This window comes from Mustelus asterias, chromosome 15 (genome assembly GCF_964213995.1).
Source record: "Mustelus asterias chromosome 15, sMusAst1.hap1.1, whole genome shotgun sequence".
NCBI lineage: Eukaryota > Metazoa > Chordata > Chondrichthyes > Carcharhiniformes > Triakidae > Mustelus > Mustelus asterias.
Genome location: NC_135815.1, coordinates 10,273,620 through 10,296,806, shown reverse-complemented (window position 1 = coordinate 10,296,806; position 23,187 = coordinate 10,273,620). Strand labels below are relative to the sequence as shown.

The 23,187-nt window shown below is 44.3% G+C and overlaps 1 protein-coding gene across 4 annotated transcripts in view; it reads right to left on the bottom strand.

Moving 5' to 3' along the window:
• The window catches only part of LOC144504319 (endoplasmic reticulum membrane-associated RNA degradation protein-like), a 32,104-nt gene extending 9,652 nt beyond the window's left edge, over positions 1-22,452 (bottom strand). Inside the window, exons 1-13 of one of the 4 annotated variants that reach the window (XM_078229471.1) lie at positions 22,270-22,452; positions 17,353-17,549; positions 17,112-17,169; positions 16,371-16,472; positions 14,544-14,633; positions 14,240-14,337; positions 12,310-12,446; positions 11,406-11,520; positions 9,906-10,008; positions 8,618-8,647; positions 6,689-6,757; positions 1,223-1,393; positions 1,042-1,125 (exon numbers count right to left, since the gene is read on the bottom strand). In XM_078229471.1, coding sequence (XP_078085597.1) covers positions 1,042-1,125; positions 1,223-1,393; positions 6,689-6,757; positions 8,618-8,647; positions 9,906-10,008; positions 11,406-11,520; positions 12,310-12,446; positions 14,240-14,337; positions 14,544-14,633; positions 16,371-16,409 — 936 coding nt within the window. In that variant the 5' untranslated portion in view covers positions 16,410-16,472; positions 17,112-17,169; positions 17,353-17,549; positions 22,270-22,452. Of the gene's footprint in view, positions 1-1,041; positions 1,126-1,222; positions 1,394-6,688; positions 6,758-8,617; positions 8,648-9,905; positions 10,009-11,405; positions 11,521-12,309; positions 12,447-14,239; positions 14,338-14,543; positions 14,634-16,370; positions 16,473-17,111; positions 17,255-17,352; positions 17,550-22,269 lie in introns of all 4 variants that reach the window. The other 3 variants (XM_078229469.1, XM_078229472.1, XM_078229470.1) reach the window with 3 other exon arrangements.
• Positions 22,453-23,187: the final 735 nt, after the last annotated feature.

Below are 23,187 nucleotides of genomic sequence, written 5' to 3'. Positions count from 1 at the left end.
ATGAGACTCACTGGTCTGTAATTCCCTGGTTTACCTCTAACACCCTTCTTGAAAAGTAGAACCACATTAGCTGTCCTGCAATCCTCTGGCACCTACCCTGTGGCCAGAGAGGAATAAAAAATTTGGGCCAGAGCCCCTGTAATTAAACAATTAAATACCTCGCATTTCTATTCCACATTGCTTTATATGGATTTTGAGAGTTCTAATTCAAAATTAGAAACCCACAAAATGTCTCATTTATAGCAATAAATGAGAGACAAGCAAATGCAATTTATGACTTTATCACTATAAATGTTATGAATTTAACAAAGTATAATCTTTCAGAAAAACACCAGACCGTAACACATTCTAATCGCTTTAGAGTCAGTGCAGGGTCGGTTAGCTTACTTGGCTGGATTTTGGTGCAAAATAATAGCAACAGCGCAGGTTTAATCTCTGTAACAGCCAAGATCTTGGGGGCTGCCTAATTGACTTAGCCCATAGAGAAATTATAGCACAATGATTACACAATCCCCGACAAGGAGGATGCTGTCGGGAGAGAGAGCGCGCATACTGAAGTGCAGTCAACTCTGTAATGTAGGAAATGCAACAGCCAATTTGTGCACAGCAAACTTACACAAACAGCAATGCTCTAACCAGATCATGTTTCAGTGACGTTGACTGAGGGATAACAACTTGCTCTTTGAAAGAGCCAGCGCAGGCTCAGTGGACCAAATGGCCTCTTCCTGTGGCGATCCTATAAATAATATGGCCTCCCTGCTCCTCCTGTAAATGCCATCTCTGCCACCAGGTTCGGCTGGGTGCGCAGCATGAGTGCAGAACCTCAGCGCGAATGTTGTGAACCAGAAATTCTGCCGTTGTACAATCTACAATAAACCCAGGCCAGAGTGGGGGAAGAACAGCTCATGCTTCGTGCTGTTAGGACAGTGCGGCATTATACTGTGCAGTGAGCAGACAACATTCACCGAATATCTGCATTAAAATAGAAACAGAGATGCAAAGCTCCCCGGACAATTTAAGGCAGTGAAGTCCTGGGGATACCTGCTGTTTAAGCCTTCCAATCGGGTGGAACCGAGAGCAGTACGAACGCATGGAACTGACGATCATTCTCAGGCACTTGTCTTCCTGGATAAGCAGACACCATACGTTAGACCCATATCGAGATGCACACGTGACAAAAGCTACTTTAAATAAACGGTGAATGTAAGAATTATCTAGTTACCGTAGCAACTCCATTGTCCCCCCTGCAGCAGTGATGTAGTAAAACGACAGCCAGTGCCACCACGTGACTAGCCATTTCTCTGGGAAACGCTTTCAAATCCAGCTCGCCGTGACTCAGGTGGTCTCGGAGCCGAGGACCTTCCTGGTGGTTTAACAGGTCCCAGAGAATTTCCTGCACAACAGACCCGATGAGAGATGAGAATTTAGCCAACCAGTTATTCTGGAACCAATGTTTCCTAGATGCAACCCTAGCACTCATGGCTCTCACCTGATGAAGGGGCAGCGTTCCGAAAGCTCGTGCTACCAAATAAACCTGTTGGACTTTAACCTGGTGTTGTGAGACTACTTACAGTGCCTACCCCAGTCCAACACCAGCAACTCCACATCATGGCTCTAAATGGCAATAGAAAAGTCAGGATTGGGAGCACTGAGATAAAAGCAGTGGACAAATCCACCTTGGCCCGATGATAATTACCTAAATTACATGCAAGAATAAAATCTAGGTGAGATTAGTGGCAGCATGAGGAGTGGCCAGTGACATAAGCAGTGCCTGGAAGTCCCAAGGCATCAGCGTGAAGCTGAAACACTATCTAGTGTAGACACTAATTCGGAGTGTTGCACGCTATGGATGCGAGAGTTGGTTTTTGAAGAGGGGCGTGAGGGGGAAGATGCTCAGAATCAGCTGGATGGATAGAAGGAAAAACAAGTGGATTAGATCAAGGGTAGAAGTTCAGGAATCAAAAGGGTTTCAAAGTACAGCAAGAGGAAGAAAGCAGTGTGAACATTGGAAACAAAGACCCAACAACCTTGACCTGGCAACAATCAAAGGAGAAATTGAGTATAATGCCAGAGGAGGAGGAAGTAAAATTGGATGGGTGGATAACACTAAAACATGGACCGAAAAAGGCTCAAAGAAAACCAAAGAAGCAAAACAATGTCAATAGCTCCATTGCCTATCTTCCCAGTGTTCCCAGGGCCACTAACAAGGGAACGTCATGGATCTGTTTTCAAAACCATCAACCTTATTCAAACAACACCAGGGAGAGAGATTTTTTTTAAAAATTCTTTCATTTGCTTACAGGATGCAGACTTGGGTGGTCCCAATTTTGTGTAACTGAGAGTTTGTCCGTCCATTTCAGAGCACTCATGTCATATCACAAGCAAGCAAGAGTAGTCACATCACGAGGGCCACAGTCACTGGCAGCTTTCTTGCTCTGAAGGGAATCAGTGAAATTGCTCCCATTTCACAACAATCCGGCAGTCTCCACAGACCCAATGCCAGTCCAAAAAATTACTAGATTCTTTGCTGGAACCTGAGCCCATCACACCCAGAGCCAGCACACTGCCATACCCATTACATGTGTGTGATAGATGGTATAAAACTGTCACCTACCTACTCAACAGCTTTGGATTCTTTGTTAATAAAAACAAAGTACTGAGGAAGCTGGAGAATTCCGAAGAATAGTAATATCGGGCTCGGAATGTTAACTCTTTCACTCTCCACAGGCGCGGTCAGATCTGGGCAACACGGTAGCAGTGGTTAGCACTGCTGCTTCACAGCTCCAGAGACCTGGGTTCAATTCCCGGCTTGGGTCACTGTCTGTGTGGAGTTTGCACATTCTCCTCGTGTCTGCGTGGGTTTCCTCCGGGTGCTCCGGTTTCCTCCCACAGTCCAAAGATGTGCGGGTTCGGTTGATTGGCCATGCTAAAATTGCCCCTTAGAGTCCGAGGTAGGTTAGAGGGATTAGCGGGTAAATATGTATGGAATACTGTGTGCAGTATTGGTCCCCTTATTTGCGGAAGGATATATTGGCCTTGGAGGGAGTGCAGAGAAGGTTCACCAGGTTGATACCAGAGATGAGGGGTGTTGATTATGAGGAGAGACTGAGCACATTGGGTTTGTATTCATTGGAATTTAGAAGGCTGAGGGGGGATCTTATAGAGACCTATAAGATAATGAAGGGGCTGGATAGGGTAGAGATGGAGAGATTCTTTCCACTTAGAAAGGAAACTAGAACTAGAGGGCACAGCCTCAAAATAAAGGGGGGTCAGTTTAGGACAGAGTTGAGGACCAGATGGCCTCTTTCTGCACTGTAGGGTTTCTATGATCTGCTGAGTTTATCCAACTTTACTATTTTTATTTCAGATCTTCAGCATCCACAATATGTTGCTTTTATTTTTGCAGTCTTTGTTAATTTGTACTTGTTACACCCATGCTATGCAGCTTTGGTTTTTTTTGCTGCAATGTAACAGTGGCTTGCCTCTGTAGCGTGCAACTCATGACAATGATGGCATCAAAAGATCAGCTAATCTATCGGACTCATGGTGGCTGGAGCATCATCTCTCAGAGGGTGGTGAATCTCTGGAATTCTCTGCCCACTGAAGTGGTGGAGGCTACCTTGTTGAATATGTTTAAATCACGGATAGATGGATTCCTGATCGGTAAGGGAATTAGGGGTTATAGGGATCAGGCGGGTAAGTGGAACTGATCCACTTCAGATCAGCCATGATCTTATTGAATGGCGGGGCAGGCTCGAGGGGCTAGATGGCCTACTCCTGCTCCTATTTCTTATGTTCTTATGTAGGGATATGGGGGTAGGGCCCGGGTGGGATTGTGGTCGGTACAGACTCGATGGGCCAGATGGCCTCTTTCTGCACTGTAGGGTTTCTATGATCTGCTGAGTTTATCCAACTTTACTATTTTTATTTCAGATCTTCAGCATCCACAATATGTTGCTTTTATTTTTGCAGTCTTTGTTAATTTGTACTTGTTACACCCATGCTATGCAGCTTTGGTTTTTTTTGCTGCAATGTAACAGTGGCTTGCCTCTGTAGCGTGCAACTCATGACAATGATGGCATCAAAAGATCAGCTAATCTATCGGACTCATGGTGGCTGCAGCATCATGAAGAAACTCTTCTCAACTCTGTCCCTGTAGCCATGTCATCTCCCAGGATAGGCCGGGAGGGATAGGCCTGTCTGTGGGGAAAGGTCGAGGTTTGGGACCAGCTGATTTGCTCTTGAGGAGAGCTGGCAGGAGCAGAACGGGTCAAACAGCTCCCGTCTGTGCTGTAACCATTCTAGGAGTGTGTGATCTGTGTGTGACAAGCACGTGTCAAGACAGGACACCAAAGTAGAATTTCCTGATGAGACATAATTGGGAATTTACTTCCAGAATTATGCCTAACCATTCATTCATGTAGCCAATGTGCATTTACATCCAAACTTCCTGCCAATTCCAGGAGCAGATACAGTGCAAAAATACTGAAACAAGCAGAAACCAGGGTAAACAATCTGGGTTCAAGGAAATCACAGAGCTTAGATCATATATTTCTTTATGTATGGAGTTAAAAGTTTCCAGCTATTTAACTACATTTATACACATTAGTCACATCATGTTTATATACTCTTGGATGCGTTTCATAAGAACATAAGAAATAGGAGCAGGAGTAGGCCATCTAGCCCCTCGAGCCTGCCCCGCCATTCAATAAGATCATGGCTGATCTGACGTGGATCAGTACCACTTACCTGCCTGATCCCCATAACCCCTAATTCCCTTACCGATCAGGAATCCATCCATCAGCGCTTTAAACATATTCAGCGAGGTAGCCTCCACCACCTCAGTGGGCAGAGAATTCCAGAGATTCACCACCCTCTGGGAGAAGAAGTTCCTCCTCAACTCTGTCTTAAACCGACCCCCCTTTATTTTGAGGCTGTGTCCTCTAGTTTTAACTTCCTTACTAAGTGGAAAGAATCTCTCCGCCTCCACCCTATCCAGCCCCCGCATTATCTTATAAGTCTCCATAAGATCCCCCCTCATCCTTCTAAACTCCAACGAGTACAAACCCAATCTCCTCAGCCTCTCCTCATAATCCAAACCCCTCATCTCCGGTATCAACTTGGTGAACCTTCTCTGCACTCCCTCCAATGCCAATATATCCTTCCTCATATAAGGGGACCAATACTGCACACAGTATTCCAGCTGCGGCCTCACCAATGCCCTGTACAGGTGCATCAAGACATCCCTGCTTTTATATTCTATCCCCCTCGCGATATAGGCCAATATCCCATTTGCCTTCTTGATCACCTGTTGTACCTGCAGACTGGGCTTTTGCGTCTCATGCACAAGGACCCCCAGGTCCCTTTGCACGGTAGCATGTTTTAATTTGTTTCCATTGAGATAGTAATCCCATTTGTTATTATTTCCTCCAAAGTGTATAACCTCGCATTTATCAACGTTATACTCCATTTGCCATATCCTCGCCCACTCACTCAGCCTGTCCAAATCTCTCTGCAGATCTTCTCCGTCCTCCACACGATTCACTTTTCCACTTATCTTTGTGTCGTCTGCAAACTTCGTTACCCGACACTCCGTCCCCTCCTCCAGATCATCTATATAAATGGTAAATAGTTGCGGCCCGAGTACCGATCCCTGCGGCACGCCACTAGTTACCTTCCACCAACCGGAAAAACACCCATTTATTCCGACTCTTTGCTTCCTGTCGGATAGCCAGTCCCCAATCCACTTTAACACACTACCCCCAACTCCGTGTGCCCTAATCTTCTTCAGCAGTTTCAATTCTATTCAAGCAGTAAAAACAGTTTTCAGAGAAACAGCAAAGACAGTGCACAGCTGAGTGAAGATAAATCACTCAAATTCACAATAAAACACCAGAAAAATCATTTTCATTTGCTGCCTCCCCCTAAAATTCTGGACTTCATTTTGCACCCATTAGGCACCAGTGTAATTGCAGGAAATCTATGCGCATGTTTCTTTATCCTGAGGATGGAGCAATTGCAATGAGTGGATGTGTGGTGTCCCCGTTTTAATTTGTGCTCACATATCCCCAGGCCCCTGTCTCTGTTTGCTCTCTGATTCCACAAGAGCAAATCAGCTGGTCCCAAACCCTGTTTCAATTGCAGGCTGGGTGAACATTTGTAGAGGATGAAAGGCTGTTGTAAAAGAGCAAGGAAACGCAGACGTTGTGTAATTGTGCACGCAACACTCTTGTGCCAGAGTTTTCTTGTTCTTTTGTGTGACTTGTTCACTTCATGCCCCAATGACAAAAGTTGCAGAGTGCGATTGCTCCAGGAGATTTCAACCCTACAACACCTACTGCTTTATTCCCTCCCAAATAACTGCAACCAGTCGATAACCAATCCAGGGCTTACTATGCACATCACTCCTGTTGTAGGATGTTGGATAACATTTGGTAGACTTTAATGAGGTCTTTGTAGTCTTAAGCTAGTTCACTAGAAAAACCATGTACATATATACAGGAAAGGATTCAAGCTAGGAGCAGTCCCATTGCTTGCTTGTGCGCACAGCTCTGTCCAACTGACCTCGAGATGAGGGTCATGTGTTTGCTTACATCACTGGGTGGTACTGCACTCAGTTCCACATTAACCCTGTATGTGCCAGACCCTTATGCTACAACTAATACAAGAGCCAGACTTGAAGACTTACCATTACAGGATCTCCAAGAGCTGGAGGAAGCTGATTTTTAACACCATTGTCTAGATATTTTGCCAGCATCTGTAGGGAAAAGCAACCTGCCGTGACTCACATGGCTTCAGAACAAGGAATACAAATACCAAACGTCTTGATATTTTCTACTGCTTCTGCAGGAAACCAGAGAGCTCATGATAGTCCTGAACGTTTTTTGAAATACGCTTACTGAAATATGCTTACACACAATTACTATATTCACATGCTGTCACTAATAACATTGCACTGTAAGAGAAAATATAATATTGAATCTGAATTATTTGTATGGATGCAGGTGTCAACTGACATTTTACATTTACAAATTTGCTGTACTCACCCGGATAGATGCAATCCTTCAAATGTATAACAAAACTGCTAGGATTCTATTCAACCTCTTTTAGAAACAAATTGTGTACCACCCTCAGCCCCCCAAAATCCAGAAATACCCCAAGAGGTAAAGAAAAAGAATTTGCATTTATATAGCGCCTTTCACAACCTCAGAAAATCCCAAAGTGCTTTCCAGGCAATGCTGCACTATTGAAGTGTCTATCTTCCCTGCTGCCATCAGACTTTTGAATGGACCTATCTCGCACTAAATTGATCTTTCTCTACACCCTAGTTATGACTGTAACACTACATTTTGCACTCTCTCATTTCCTTCTCTATGAACGGTATGCTTTGCCTGTATAGCGCGCAAGAAACAATGCTTTTCACTGTATACTAATAGATGTGACAGTAATAAATCAAAAAGTGTAGTCATTGCTGTAATGTAACAAACAGGACAGCCAATATGCAAATAGCAAAGTATCACAAACACAATTCATTCAATGTATTTTAGTGAATGTACCTTGAAGGTAAAGATCTCTTCAAAATGGTGCTCTGGATCTTTAACATCACTGTTATGTAAGGACACAGCAGCCAAGCTGCACATAGCAAGATCCCACAAAGGAACTGACCTATAAGGTGAGGGCTTAGATGGCCAGATCACCAGGGAGAAATCTCCAGCCCTTTACATAAATGTCTCTGATCTGTGCAGTTACTGAGTGTTTTTTTAAACAGGAATTTTACTTATGCTGCTAGTACCTGCGTTAGTTAACCTCACAGTAAAATCACTTGCAGCATTAATGAGCCGCAATGCTGCTGTCGTCTCCAACCTGAACAGAGTTGAGAAACAGGAGCAATTGTTTCCATTGGCTGGAGGGTTGCTAACCAGAGGACATAGACTTAAGGTACTTGGCAAAGAAAAATCTGGGGGCTTGGGTGAGAAAGATGGGATCGGGAACACACTGCCTCAAAGGTGATGAACACAGATTCATTAGTAACTTTCAAAAGGAAACTTAAAAAGGGAAAAACTGCAGAGTTAAGGAGAAAGAAGGCCACTTTCACCGTGACCTCTACCACCAAGAGGGACAAGGGCAGCAGATGCATGGGAACATCACCACTTGCAAGCTCCTCTCCAAGCCACTCACCATCCCGACTTGGAAATATATCGCCGTTCCGACACTGTAGCTAGATCAAAATACTGGAATTCCTGCCCTAACAGCACTGTGGATGTACCTACACCACGTGGACTGCAGCGGTTCACGAAGGCAGCTCACCACCACCTTCTCAAGGGCAATTCAGGATGGGCAATAAATGCTGGTCTAGCCAACGATGCCCAAATCGCATTAACAAATAAATAAAGAGTGACACGAAATGGATAGATCTTTCAGAGAACAGGCACAATGGGCTGAATGATCTCCTTCTGTGCCACATGATTCTAATTCAATGATTCTCTCTTCCTGGGTATTCATTCGCACTATCCAGATAGAACTCAACAGCTAGTTATATATTTGATTAGAAACAGGAACAGTGAAAAAGCAGCAGTTAAAGTTACATTTTTTTAACCATCACAGAAATCAAACTCACCTCATCAAACGTGGTGTAGAGCGTTGTGGACTGTGGGAAAAGAAAAAAACAATGACATTCAAAAAGGGGAGCAAATCTTTCTGCCTGCATGAATTTCAGAAATATCCCAGCTGCACACCAATTAAAACAGCAGCTTCACTGGAGCAAACTGGACGTGCATTCATATTTTGAATTCTCTTTTTCCCTGATTCCCCTTCTTTAGATGCTTACATGGCCGAAATGATGACTGGCCCAAGCCATGCTGCAGTGAAGTGCTTCCGAAATAGGAGCAACAGTTTAGGTTTACTCTGTCCCCGGATCTTTCTTCAAGACCACAGTTATACTAAAGAGAAGCTGCTCCCATTAGTTAATGGTACAATGCCTAGGAGACCCAGATTAAAGGTTTTGGGTGAGAGAGGCTGATGGGGAAATGTCAGAGGAATTTTGTTTTGTTAAAAAGTGATTGGTAACGACCTGGAATCATAGAATCCCTATAATACAGAAGGAGGCCATTCAGCCCATCGCGCCTGCACCGACAACAGCCCTCCCCAGGCCCTATCCCCCAGTCACCCCACATATTTTACTCTGCTAATCTCCCTGACACCAAGGGGCAACTTAACATGGCCAATCCACCTAACCCACACATCTTTGGATTGTGGGAGGAAACCAGAGTAGTGGGAGGAAACCCACGCAGACATGGGGAGAACATGCAAACTCCACACAGACAGTCACCTGAGGCCAGAATTGAACCCGGGCCCCTGGCGCTGTGAGGCAGCAGTGCTAACCACTGTGCCGCCCCTTGCCGGAACTTGCTGCTCACAAGAGTTTTGGAAGCAGAGATGATGACTGATGTCAAAAGAAACCGAATGGGCACTTGAGATTTGCCAAAGGAGATTGAGGGAGATGAGGAATATTGAGGAGGGGAATTGAGTAATAGTGGGAGAAAGTGTAATGAGCCTTGAGGGTGCAAGGGGCAAGAAGCACACGTCCTATCGTTGGCACTCTGCTTTTATCAGCAGTATATTGTGAAGATTTAACACAATGTAAAGGGTCTGAACTCAGCATAATATAGCCCTTACGCAAATTTCACTACCCTTGTGTCCACAGTGCGATGGGTAATAAAAAGAGGTGGGAAAGATTCAGGGAGACTATGTCATGCTGAGGAAATAAAGTTCATATTCTGAGGAATTCCCAAAGCATGCTGCAAGCAATAAATTAGCCTTGCCGTTCTCTCATTGTGTAGACACACAAGTTAGCACTGTCTGAATGAAGGCAAGCAGATTACCCCCTCAGGTACAAACGTATTTACCTCTGCGGTCAGCAGTCTGTTGGGACAGTTATTAACTGCTGTAAAATATTTGCGGAGTCCCATCTCCAGCTGAGGTACAAGCAGAATTACACACTCTGCATACCTGCGGATACAAGATTCACATCATCTTCCAGCAGTGTAACATTTCAACAGCTAAAGTCAAGTCTTAACGAAATCTGACGACTGACACCAAAGGTTGCTCGATGCTACAATTTTTGTAGTATAATCTGAGCTAATTTTCACCAGCTCTAAATCTGGAATTTTACAGTGTTTTCAAGTGTACTTAAAAATAATATAAGAGCAGGGAGGTTATGATGGAGCTGTATAAAATGCTGGTTCAGACACAGCTGGAGTCGTGTGCAGTTCTAGTCGCCACACTATGGGAAGGGTGTGATTGCATTAGAAAGGGCGCAGAGGAGATTCACCAGGATGTTGCCTGGGCTGGACCATTTCAGCTATGACGAGGGGCTGGTTAGACTGGGTTTTGATTTCCTCAGAGCAGAGAAGGTTGAGGAGGGGACCTGATTGAGGGACACAAGGGACATAGTCAGGGAGAAACCTTTCCCCTTAATAAAGGGGTCAATAATCAGGGGGCATGGATTGAAGGTAACTATGGGATATTTAAAGAATTTGAGGAATAAAGTCTTCACCCAGCAGGTGGTGGGAATCTAGAACTGAAAGGGTGGTAAAGGTGGGAACCTTCACAACATTTTAGTAGTATTTAGATGAGCACCTGAAATTGCACAGCATACAAGGCTATGGACCAAGTGCTGAAAAACTGATTTGGATAGGGGAAGATTAATTCATGCAGTGTCTCACAACCTCATGATGCCCCCAGATGCTTTACAGCTAATGAATTACTTCGGAAGTGTGGGCCTACAAACAGCATTCTGGTAAGGATCAGATCATCCGTTGGTTAAGGAATATTAGCCGAGAGGCCAGGGATAACTCCCTTTGTCTTCTCTGAAATAGCGCCATGGGATCTTTTACATTCTTGTGTGAGACATGGGCATTGCTGGCTGGCCAGCATTTATTGCCCGTCCCTGGTTGCCCAAGCGCAGTTGAGGGTCAACCACATTGTTTTGGCTCTGGAGTCGCACGTCGGTCAAACTGGGTACGGACTGTAGATTTCCTTCCCTAAAGAACATTAGTGAACCAGATAGGTTTGTCTGACAATGGTTTCATGGTCACCAGTAGATTCTTAATTCCAGATATTTTTAATTGAATTCAAATTCCACCACCTGCCATGGCGGGATTCGAACCCGGGTCCCCAGAACTGAGTCCCCATGCTGAGTTTCTGGATTAATAATCCAGCGGTAATACCACTAGGCCATCGCCTCCCCGAAAAGGGAGATGGGACCCCGGTTTGACATCTCATCCAAAAGATGGCATCTCCAACAGTGTAACATTGATTCATAAAATGAGAAACTCAAACTCCTCATGAGACACAATCCTCCGACTCGAGCAATGCCAAAACAGACTAAAATATTTTTATCTTACCGCTGATTTCTATAAGCTGCAAGTGCCTCTCTCCAGTAAGGCAGCATGATTTCCACTACAAAATCTGATTTTCCAATGAAATCCTCCGCCACAGCAATAGCCTCCTCATTAATGTCTATTTTTTAAAAAAAACACACTTAATGTTATACGTGCAGGACTGGTATAATCTCAAGTGCACAATCTGTCATTAGGTCTCTCTTTACATTTACAGCAGAGTTAGCTGTCACTCTCGTTTGATGCCATGATGTTAAATAAGAAAGATAATTCCTCTTCCTGAGACTGGAAGGACAGAACAGTAACATGTGGTGACCGTCAGTTTAAGAAAATTGTAGCAGAGAGGAAACAATGATTTTTTTAAAAAACCCTATAGGTTGTTACCATCTGGAATGCACTGCCTTGAAAGGAACGTGGAAACAGACTCAATAGTAGGCCTTAAAAGGAAATTATATACAAGCTTGAACAATTAGTGCTTCATTGGCACTAATTGAAGAGCTCTATTAAAGAGCTGGTAGAGGTATGATGGGCCAAATGGCCTCCTATTGTGCTGCAAGATACGACAAATAATCAATATCCGCATGGCCATCAACAAATTGGAAAATATTCCCTTCCTGAAAGTGTTGATTGCTTCATTGTGTTCCTCAGGTACCTGACCTCCTTTAGCACTGCCACCAAGTGGCAATTTTCTAATCTGCAGTCACTGAATAACAAACAATCCTGGTCAATTAAACCCACCCCAAACAATCTGAAGGCACTGAGGTCCAGTGTAGCAGCAGAGATCAGCTATCTGGGAACACAGGTCACAGTTGGGGAGCACTCGGAGCCGCAATCTTGCAGCTCAGACACTCCTCTCCTGAGACAGTAAGAGTTCTACAATTAATTTCCAGCTTCATTTCGCAAGGCTCACCAGGGAAGACAGTCAGCTCCTCCAGCTGTGTCAATTTGAAATAAGGTCGATGGAGAAGTGTGAGATTTCTCTGAGGCAGGACACCTTCCAGTATCTGCCCTAATCCAGCTGTTAGGAACAGCAGCGTGGAGGTGTACCTGGAGATAATTACATAACAATGAAACAGACAGACGGTTTACTTTTAAATGAATGGATATCCCACTTCCACAAAACTCAGGGATAACAAAAACCAAAAATGCTGGGAATATAGAACAGCTTTGTCAGCATTTAAAACAAGAAACAGAAACATCAGGAACAGAAAATGCTGAGAATGCGTAGCAGGTCAGGCCACATCTGTAGAAAGAGATGATGTGGAGATGCCGGCGTTGGACTGGGGTAAACACAGTAAGAAGTCTCACAACACCAGGTTAAAGTCCAACAGGTTTATTTGGAATCATGAGCTTTCGGAGCGCTGCTCCTTCATCAAGTGAGTAAACTTAATCAGTTTGAAACTGGAATTGCTGGTTACATAGTGGTCCTTAATATTGAAACGCTTTTCAGCTGAATCATGATGCAATGGCTTATGTTACTCACAACAAGAGGCTGCGATGGAAGAATCAATCCAGACTGGTCTTTTAGATTCAAGCTGGTTTATTGCAAGACATTTCCTCACAACTAACCTACAAGAAGCACTTCCACCAAAGTGTTCCAGCTGTCTCTACCTTTTGGACAATCAATGTCACATGTTTAACTAGCAATTCCCTTAACAAGGTAGTTGTCATCGACTTCAGGAAGTGTAGCGGAGAACATGCCCATCTACATCAACGGGGAAGAAGTAGAAATGGTCGAGAGCTTCAAGTTTCCAGGTGTCCAGATCACCAACAATCTGTCCTGGTCCCCCCCCATGCCGACACTATAGTTAAGAAAATCCACCAACGCCTCTACTTTCTCAGAAGACTAAGGAAATTTGGCATGTCAGCTACGATTCTCACCAACTTTTACAGATGCACCATAGAAAGCATTCTTTCTGGTTGTATCACAGCTTGGTATGGCTCCTGCTCTGCCCAAGAACGCAAGAAACTACAAAAGGTCGTGAATGTAGCCCAATCCATCACTCAATCCAGCCTCCCATCCATCGACTCTGTCTGCTTTTCCCGCTGCCTCGGCAAAGCAGCCAGAATAATTAAGGACCCCACACACCCCAGACATACTCTCTTCCACCTTCTTCCATCGGGAAAAAGACACACATTTCTGAGTTCATGTACCAACCGACTCAAGAACAGCTTCTTCCCTGCTGCCATCAGACTTTTGAATGGACCAACATTGCATTAAGTTGATCTTTCTCTGCACTCTAGCTACGACTGTAACACTACATTCTGCACTCTCTCCTTTCCTTCTCTATGAACAGTAAGTATGCTTTGTCTGTATAGCGTGCAGGAAACAATACTTTTCACTGTATACTAATACTTGTGACAATAATTCAAATCAAACACTGATTAACAGTACATGGTCAGTTTACAGATGTGTTCCTTACTGGCTACACTGACTCCCACCCTCATCAATGGATCACATTTAAAATCCTTGTCATTTACTTCTTCCACCATGGGCTCACCCGGCTTCATATCTGTAATTTCTTTTGTCCCCTCCTGGCACATTCCACTCTACCAATTTCTGTGCACCTGCCCATCATTGATCTTCCAAAATCATTATAGACCTACTCTTTGGAATTTCAGTCCTGGAAGAACCTCCTCAAGACCCACTTCTCTGGCCAAGCTTCCAATTAACCCTCCTCAACTATCACACTTTCTGGTTTTCCAACGTTGGTTTGCCTTGCACTTCCCCACTTTCTTCCATCCTTGGGTGCTGTATGGAAACGAGTTGTTGACATTTCCTTTGCATTTTCAATAAATGAAAGGAGTGGTAAGCTGACTTTTTGGAACCAAACACTTACATGGGAGGGATTTCTGCAGGAGCTGCGAATCCATGCCACATGATGTTGCGGAGATTTAAACTTCGTGGAGACCCCAAGAATACTCGCAGGACATTCATCTGCATTTGGGGAATGACACAACCGGAATTGGTTTACGAGAACTTGATACATATCTCAATCACACAGAACACCAGAGTCATGGGCACGATCGGTTAGACAAACCAAAGACGTGACAAAATATTAGCAGTGCTTTGTAACGGAGAAACATTCAATAAACCAACAAGCTCACCAATTAATATAGAACTAAACAAAAACAAATTCTTACCACGCTCTGTCCAAACACAGTAGCGAGCTCTTGCGAGGCCAATAGATCTCTCAGGAGAAAAGGACATTCTTTGCCAATCATGAGGAAAACCTAATGTATAGAAAAATCATCTGGATATTAATATTCACGGTTAGAATGAAAGCTCATCAGGAATTTACCCAATGTTAAATTTCTTTATCTTTAAGTAAGGTTGACCCAAGCAGCAGGTGACCATGCTAATCATTGTTCACCTTTAGAACTCCAGTCCCAAGCAATATTGTGCAACTTAGACATTTACAGTCTTCAACTCTTACACTTCTTACACTAACTTTGATGTTAGCAGCTAAGCATCAGGGGTCGCTAAGCAATAGTGGCATAGTATCAGTGACAGAGGAAGCATCCAGATTTTACGGACTAATGAAATCCCATGATATCAGAAAGTAGAATGCAATTAAAAATGATTGATTTATATTGAAGATGATTTAATCATAACTAACAGAAGGCAGGAACATTTGATTTGAGAAATGTATAATTATCGGTTTGCAGCACTGTAACTTCAGTTATATTGGAAAGCTCAGAGCCTTCTCTTTCAGAGAACCATTTGACTGCCCAATGTTATCGCTCCCATCGATCATTGGTTAATAAAGATACATCTTTAACTAGCTTTCGTGAGTCTTTGTATTGGCTGAAGTTTTGGCAATACCTAGCCTCCAGAGAACCCCGCAATAATTTCCAAGTCAGGATGGAAGGTAACTTGCAGATAGTGGTGTCCCCATATATCTGCTGCACTTCTAGGTAGTAGTGGTCACAGTTTGGAATGGTGCTATTGAAGGAATCTTGGTCAGTCGCTGAGGTGCATCTGTGCAGATGATACATACTGCTGCCACTGTGCACTGGTGGTAGAGAGAACAACTATTGGAGGTGGTGGATAGGGTGCCAATCAAGTGGGCTGCTTAGTCCAGGATGGTGTCGAGTTTCTTGAGCGTTGTTGTTGTATCCATCCAGGCAAGTGAAGCAACCTCCTGGCTTGCTCCTTGGGCAACATAATGGGTTAAAACTGTTACCTCACAGCGACAGGGACCCGGGTTCAATTCCCGGCTTGCGTCACTGTCTGTGTGGAGTCTGCACATTCCCCCCGTGTCTGCATGGGTTTCCTCCAGGTGCTCCGGTTTCCTCAGTCTGAAAGACGTGATTAGGTGCATTGGCCATGCTAAATTCTCTCGTTGGAGTGTGGTGACTAGGGGATTTTCACAGTAACTTCATTGCAGTGTTAATGTAAGCCTACTTCTGACACTAATAAATAAAACTTTAAAAAAAAAACTTTGTAGATAATGAACAGGTTTTGGGGAGTCAGGAGGGAAGTCTTTTTGATGGGTAAGGTATTGGAGATAAATTAGGACAAAAAGTTTGATCTTTGGAACTGCCACAATGGGCGGCGGAGATGGTATTTCCAACTTGTATGCATTCCTACGTGACTCAAAAGAAGGTTGAACATAGAGGGAGGGTGTTGTAAGCACAAGAACGCATCAAATTAAATAACAGATTCAACTACCGTGGATAATTGTGGTGTCAGAGATTACTTCACTGTTTTGTAGAACTGGGAAGAAATATCTTAGCATAGTTCCTAAAAGGGATCATATTTTGTGCTTTGTGTTTTTGCTTTCCCAAGCAGTCAGCTCTGCACCAGATTGTGCACCAGATTACATGTCCAGACCTTGCTAGGCCCAATATCTCTCTCTCTCTCTCATGTACTTGTTTTTAAACATTGCTGGTGGAAGTAAATGCTGTCATCCTGCAATATAAGCAGCACAGAAAAGCAACTAAGAAAACATTTGTTATTGTACTTACATCACCCAAAGCTCTCTCCAGACAAGCTGTTAGCTTCATCAGGCTGAGAGCTATGGCAGTCTCTTGTGAACTCTTGATGGCTTCAAATACTTCAACAAACAGCTAAAATCAAGCACAAATACATGGAGTTGTCACTGTTACGATCAGTAAGACAGGTTTCCCAATATCTGCTATGGTCATAACACTCGGTATAACAGAAATGCAGACAATTTTTCCCTTCCACACAGCTCCCCCATACAGTTTGAAACTGGTTCTGATACTCTTACGCAAACTGTAAAACTGCAGTTGGAGAATAGTCAGTGCACCAGAATTTGAGCTATATAATGATTACGTATTAAAGGTATTGGAGTAAATGCCTTTCAAGGAGTGGAACCTAAAATAGGGCTACCTCACTTAGTTTTTTTCTCCTTCAATTGTGCTCTAGTTACAATTAACTTCTATCTTGCTGATCAAATTATAGCTCGCCCATGATGGTTAACATTACACCAATATCATTACCATAGCCCATTACACAAATTTAACAACAAACTGCAGTGTAAACTGGGCACTATGTGGAGGAGGGAAGCAAGACAAATCCCTCATCGTAAGCCAAGATAGCAAGATGCTGGAAAGGTGAAGACTTGCCTATAAATAAACATAGTGCAGCTGAGGGAAATTGAAGATGCCAGCACTCAAGAAAATAGTACACACAAGAAAATGTATTGCCTGAAAAAGGTACAAAGTTAAAGTGCTGAATCGTACCTCTCTGTTGTTAGTCCATTTAAACCACAGTCCATACTGATCATCGAATTGCCTTGCGCTGAGCGACAGAAGATACAAATGGACAGTTTTACAAATGGGGCCCAAAAGCTTCACACTTTCTATATAGTCCAGGTCTTGCTCTTCTGTAACAGTTTAGACAGCATCATCACAACCTTCCCTACTTCTCTGTATTGTACCATCTCAAATTAATCTCTCAATCAACTTAGAAAAGGTGGTTTACCTGCATCTGAAGTGCGTAGGTGAAATGTGATGGCCTCCCAGAAAACCTCTCCCGATACAGCCACAATGTGCTCAATGTCTGGGACATCGACCTTTCCCAGTCCAAGATTGCAGACCATATGATGCACTTCTAAAGAAAGGCAGGTGCTTATTGGCTCACAGTTTGTCATTTAAAGCCAAACTAATATTCTTCACACCCTAAAAAAAATTAGATTAATTTAAGTTTAAGCTGTACGGAGGGATCTGGGTGTCCTGGTACATGAATCAGAAGTTACTATGCAAGTTCAGCAAGTGATTAGGCAGCCAAATGCATTGTTTATTGCAATGGTCATTACTCTGTGGAATTCTCTTCCTTAGAGGTGGAGGCTGGGTCTTTGAATATTTTTAAGGGCAAGTTACATAGATTCTTGATTGACAAGGAAATCAAAGATCATCGGGAACAGACTGGAAAGTAGCGTTGAGTCTGGAATTAGGTCATTCATGATGTCTTCAAATAGTGGAATAGGCTTGAGAGGCCAAATGGTCCATTCCTGCTCCTAATTTGTACATTTATTTATTTCAAAGGATTTATACTCTACTACTTTACCCCCCTAGACTGCAGTGCTTTATAGCACAGGAGCTGTTCAGCTCAAAATGTCTATCCGGTTGAAGTAATCAATATGGTGCAAAAAACAGAAAATGCTGAAAAATCTCAGCAGATCTGGCAGCATCTGTGAAGAGAGAATAGAGCCAACATTTCCAGTCTGGATCACCCTTCGTCAGAGCTTCAAAGTAAATATGGTGAATTATTACTTAAAATCATAGGATACCTACAGTGGAAGAGGGCGTCATTCAACCCATCGAGCCTGCACTGACAACAATCCCACCCAGGCTCTACCCCCATAACCCCACATATTTATCCTACTAATCCCCGACATCCCCAAACACTAAGGAGCAATTTAGTACGGCCAATCAACCTAACCCGCACATCTTTGGACTGAGGGGGGAAACCGGAGCACCCGGAGGAAACCCACGCAGACACGAGGAGAATGTGCAAACTCCACACAGACAGTGACCCAAGCCAGGAATCGAACCTGGTCCTTGGCACTGTGAGGCAGCAGTGCCGCCCACTTCAAATCGGCACAGATCAGTTGGGCTATAAATTCTATTTAATTTACAATTGGCCTACTCAGTTGTTTCACTGTTTCTACAGCAGTTCAAATAGGTGGTCCATCTCCAGTTTCCTAGAGGGGTGGACGGTAAATACCAGTCTTGCCAGTGATGCCCACATCCAATGAATTAAAGTTAAAAAAATTAAATGCATGGGCAGCATCAAGGTGAGGCTGGCGGTCGTAGGCTTCCACACAACCGTTATTTTCCTCTTTGCTGCTGGATGTACTGATTCAGGCTTGTGCAGTTCTGACAACCATTCTCTGGTACTTTTTTCAACAGATCTCACTCTTGTCAGCAACCTGCTTGACTGCTGAGGAGGGGCAGATGGTACCATGGTCCATTAATGGAAAGGGATTAAGAACAGCACCTTCTCTTGACCAGTTCAGGGTCACAAGTTAAATGAATGACAAACAGGAATTGAACATTTTTCCTATGAGAGTCTGTTATTACCTCATAGAATCATAGAAACCCTACAGTACAGAAAGAGGCCATTCGGCCCATCGAGTCTGCACCGACCACAATCCCACCCAGGCCCTACCCCCACATCCCTACATATTTTACCCACTAATCCCTCTAACCTACGCATCTCAGGACACTAAGGGCAATTTTAGCATGGCCAATCAACCTAACCCGCACATCTTTGGACTGTGGGAGAAAACCGGAGTACCCGGAGGAAACCCACGCAGACACGAGGAGAATGTGCAAACTCCACACAGACAGTGACCCAAGCCGGGAATCGAACCCAGGCCCCTGAAGCCGTGAAGCAGCAGTGCCAACCACTGTGCTACCATGCTGCCCTACATGCATTACCTACACTAGGTAATGCATGTGCTTATTGGGCCCTTAGGTGAACATCTTTTTGTCCATCTCAGCAGGCAACTTGGAAGGTCAGCTAGCCTATAGACAGTAGTCCTATAAACAATGTTTTAATATGCTTCTTTATTCCATTTTGCTTCATGGCTATCTTAGGAGCTCTAATTATTTCTCCATCAGTTTCCAGGCAAGTAAAGAAACATTTACATTTATTTAGCACTTTTCCCAGCTGTAGAGAATCTCAAAAATGCTTCATATCCAATTAGTTACTTTTGAATTGGAGTCACTATTTTCAAGTGGGAAATAGGGCTACCGATTTGCACATAGCAATTTTTTAAAAAGGAGTTTATTTTATAATGCCCCTAGAAGGCACTTTGGGAAATTCTATTATATTAAAGCTCTCCAGGTTGTGATTGATAAATGCTGGCACCAAGGAGCATTTCCCTGCTCTCTGAAATATCATGGGACCAGCTGAAAGATCATTCAAGGCTTCACTTTAACCTCTCATTCAGTGCAGCACTCTGGAGCCACAGTCGAGATCTTTGTACTAAAACAGAAAATGATGGAAAACCTCAGCAGCTCTGACAGCATCTGTGGAGAGAGAATAGAGCCAATGTTTCGAGTCAGGATGACCCTTCAGAGCTCGCTTAAGTTCTGGAACAGGACTTGAACTCTCAACCTTCTGAATCAGAAGGGAGAAAGCTACCCACTAAGGCACAGTTGACATAGTTGCCAGCAGTGAGGAATACAAGCTTTCTTTCACACGTTTGCACTTATACACAATGCTGTCAGTTAACATCCTTCAGAAATGAGAACACAACATGCTGGAAAACCTCAGCTGGTCTGCCAGTATCTACTGGACTGAGCCACCTACTGGCTAAAGCCTACAGCTACAGTGACAACTGCCTTTATAAAACTGAATGCTGGCTTGTAATTTTCAATGTTGATACTAATCCACAACCAAAAAATCACAACAGCAAGATTTGTACGCAGGGTGTGCACATTTTAAAGCCTTTTGAGAAGCTGCAGACTTGCTTTTTACAGTTCCAATATAAAATACATCAAATGCAAATACTATAAAGTAATTTATTCACACACACCAATGTGTATGAAATGAGATGGCACAAAGAAGCAAATCATGTCTGGTGCAAGAATTGTATGCTGGAAATCTGAACTAGGAAACACTTCAGGGTCAGGGGGTTCCTGTGACGAGAATAGACAGAAACTTCTGGAGCGAACTGGCTGAAGAGCAGTAAATACCCACAATGACCTAGATATTCTTCGACAGATGCACCGAGCTACTTGCAACATTTTAGATGTAGCAACAAAGGTGCGTCAGGAACTGTCCAAAGTCACAGATGCCAGGGTCAGTAACTTGAAGATTGGACTTCAAGCGTTAACTTTTTTTCTCTTTTAAGTTTATTAGTGTCACAAGCAGGCTTATATTAACGCTGCAATGAAGTTACTGTGAAAATCCTCCAGTCGCCACATTCTGACATCTGTTCGGGTACACTGAAGGAGAATTTAGCGGGCCCAATGCACCTAACCAGCATGTTTTTTGGACTGTGGGAGGAAACCGGAGCACCCAAAAACGTGCAGACTCCACACAGACAGTGACCCAAACCGGGAATCAAACTCGGGTCCCTGGCACTGTGAGGCAGCAATGCTAACCACTGTGCACAACAAAGGTGCATCAGGAACTCATTTTCCACTGTCACAAGTTTAGTCATGGCATGAATCAATTCCCACCTTCCAGATTGCCTGGATCCACTACAGTTTGCCTATCATCACAACAAGTCCACAGCAGACGCTTTCTCCCTGGCCCTGCACTCAACCCTGGAACCCCTAGATAATAAAGACACCTATGTCAGACTCCTATTTATTTACTACAGCTCAGCCGTCAACACCATTATGCCTACGAAACTCATCTCCAAACTCCATGGTCTGGGACTCGGCGCCTCGCTCTGCATCTAGACCCTGAACTTCCTAACCCACAGATCGCAATCAGCAAGGGTAGGCAACAACACCTCCTCCACGATCATCCTCAGCACCACTGCCTCACAAGGCTGTGTCCTCAGCCCCTTATTATACTCCTTATACACGTATGACTGTGTGGCCAAATTCCTCTCCAACCCAATTGTCAAGTTTGTTGATGACACCAGCATAGTGGGTCGGATTGCAAACAATGACAAGACAGAGTACAGGAAAGAGATAGAGAATCTGGTGAACCGGTGCAACAACAATAATCTTGCCCTCAATGTCAACAAAATGAAGGAGATAGTCATTGACTTCAGGAAGCATAGTGGAGGACATCAATGGGGATGAAGTGGAAATAGTCAAGAGCTTCAAGTTTCCAGGTGTCCAGGTCACCAACAACCTGTCCTGGTCCATCGACAGCTACGCTATAGTTAAGAAAGTCCAACAACACCTCTACTTTCTCAGGAGGTTAAGGAAATTTGGCATGTCCGCTATGACTCTCGCCAACATAATCAAGGACACCACGCACCCCAGACATACTCGCTTCCACCTTCTTCCATCAGGAAAAAGATACAAGTGTCTGAAGTGACATACCAACCGACTCAAGAACAGACTTTTGAATGGACCTACCTTATATTAAGTTGATCTTTTTTTTTCACAAATCTAAACTTTTTTATTGATTTATGAGACATAGACATCATTGGTTGGAAGCATTTATTGCCCATCTCTAGTTGCCCTTGGAGGGCAGTTGAGAGTCAACCACATTGCTGTGGATCTGGGGTCATATGTAGTCCAGACCAGGTAAGAACAGCAGATTTCCTTCCCTAAAGATCTTTCTCAACACCCTAGCTATGACTGCAACATTACATTCTGCACCCCTTCCTCTATGTACTGTATGCTTTGTCTGTGTAGCGGATAAGAAACAATATTTTCACTGTATCCCAATACATGTGACAATAATAAATCAAATCATTACAGGTGCCTGGATCAGTAACTTGAAGATTGGACTCCAAAGGTTAATTCCGTTTCCCTCGCCACAGACACTGGCAAACCTGCTGAGTTTTCCCAGCTTTGTTGTTCGCATTTCCAGCATCCGCAGTATTTTTGCTGCTGCCCGGTCCCTCTGAGCTCACCCACTGCACAACTTCCCCGTCTGTGTGGCCTGCGCCTGCGCAGGGCTGCTGCCTGCCGATTGGGCATTCCGGAGAGGGTCACACCGATGCTGTATCCGATTCCCTCCCGCTTCCACTCACGGCGCATGCGCGCTCTTTGATTGACAGCCAGTGGGCGGGGCCGGCGAGGAGGAAAGCTGGCACGTGAGGCATCCCCATCACGTGACAGGGGGAGCGCACCAGCAGCGCGCGTGACCATTAACAGTCTAAACAACAAAGCTAATTATCCCGATCGCTTCACCAAATGCAAAATAGATAAACGTCGCGCGGAATTACATAAGCACATCGAAAAAAGCAAGAATTAAACAAAAAACAAATAATAAATGTCGAGGTCACGTGATCATTCCCTTCCCGCCGGTTGCTAAGGGCCAGCACGCGGCCCCGATTCAAATCAGTAACGGTCAGCGAGGCCGCTGAGGGGGGGAATCCGTGCGGCGGCGGCAAGATGTTCGATCAAGACGACGATGAGGTCCCCCACTCCATGGGCGATGACGGCGACGATACCTTGGATATAGACGAGATGAAGGCGCAGGTCCCGCTGGGCCGGATGGGTTTGCCGATCCGCAAGAAGACCACCCGCTCAACCGCAGACCCCGGGGATATGCGGAGAGGCGGCTCGGCCCGGAAACGCAGGTCCAGCGTATTCGAGGAGAACGCGGTACACGGCCCACGAGGGGGGAAAGGGGTCATCTGGAGCCTGCAGACCCCGCTTGCCAACCATG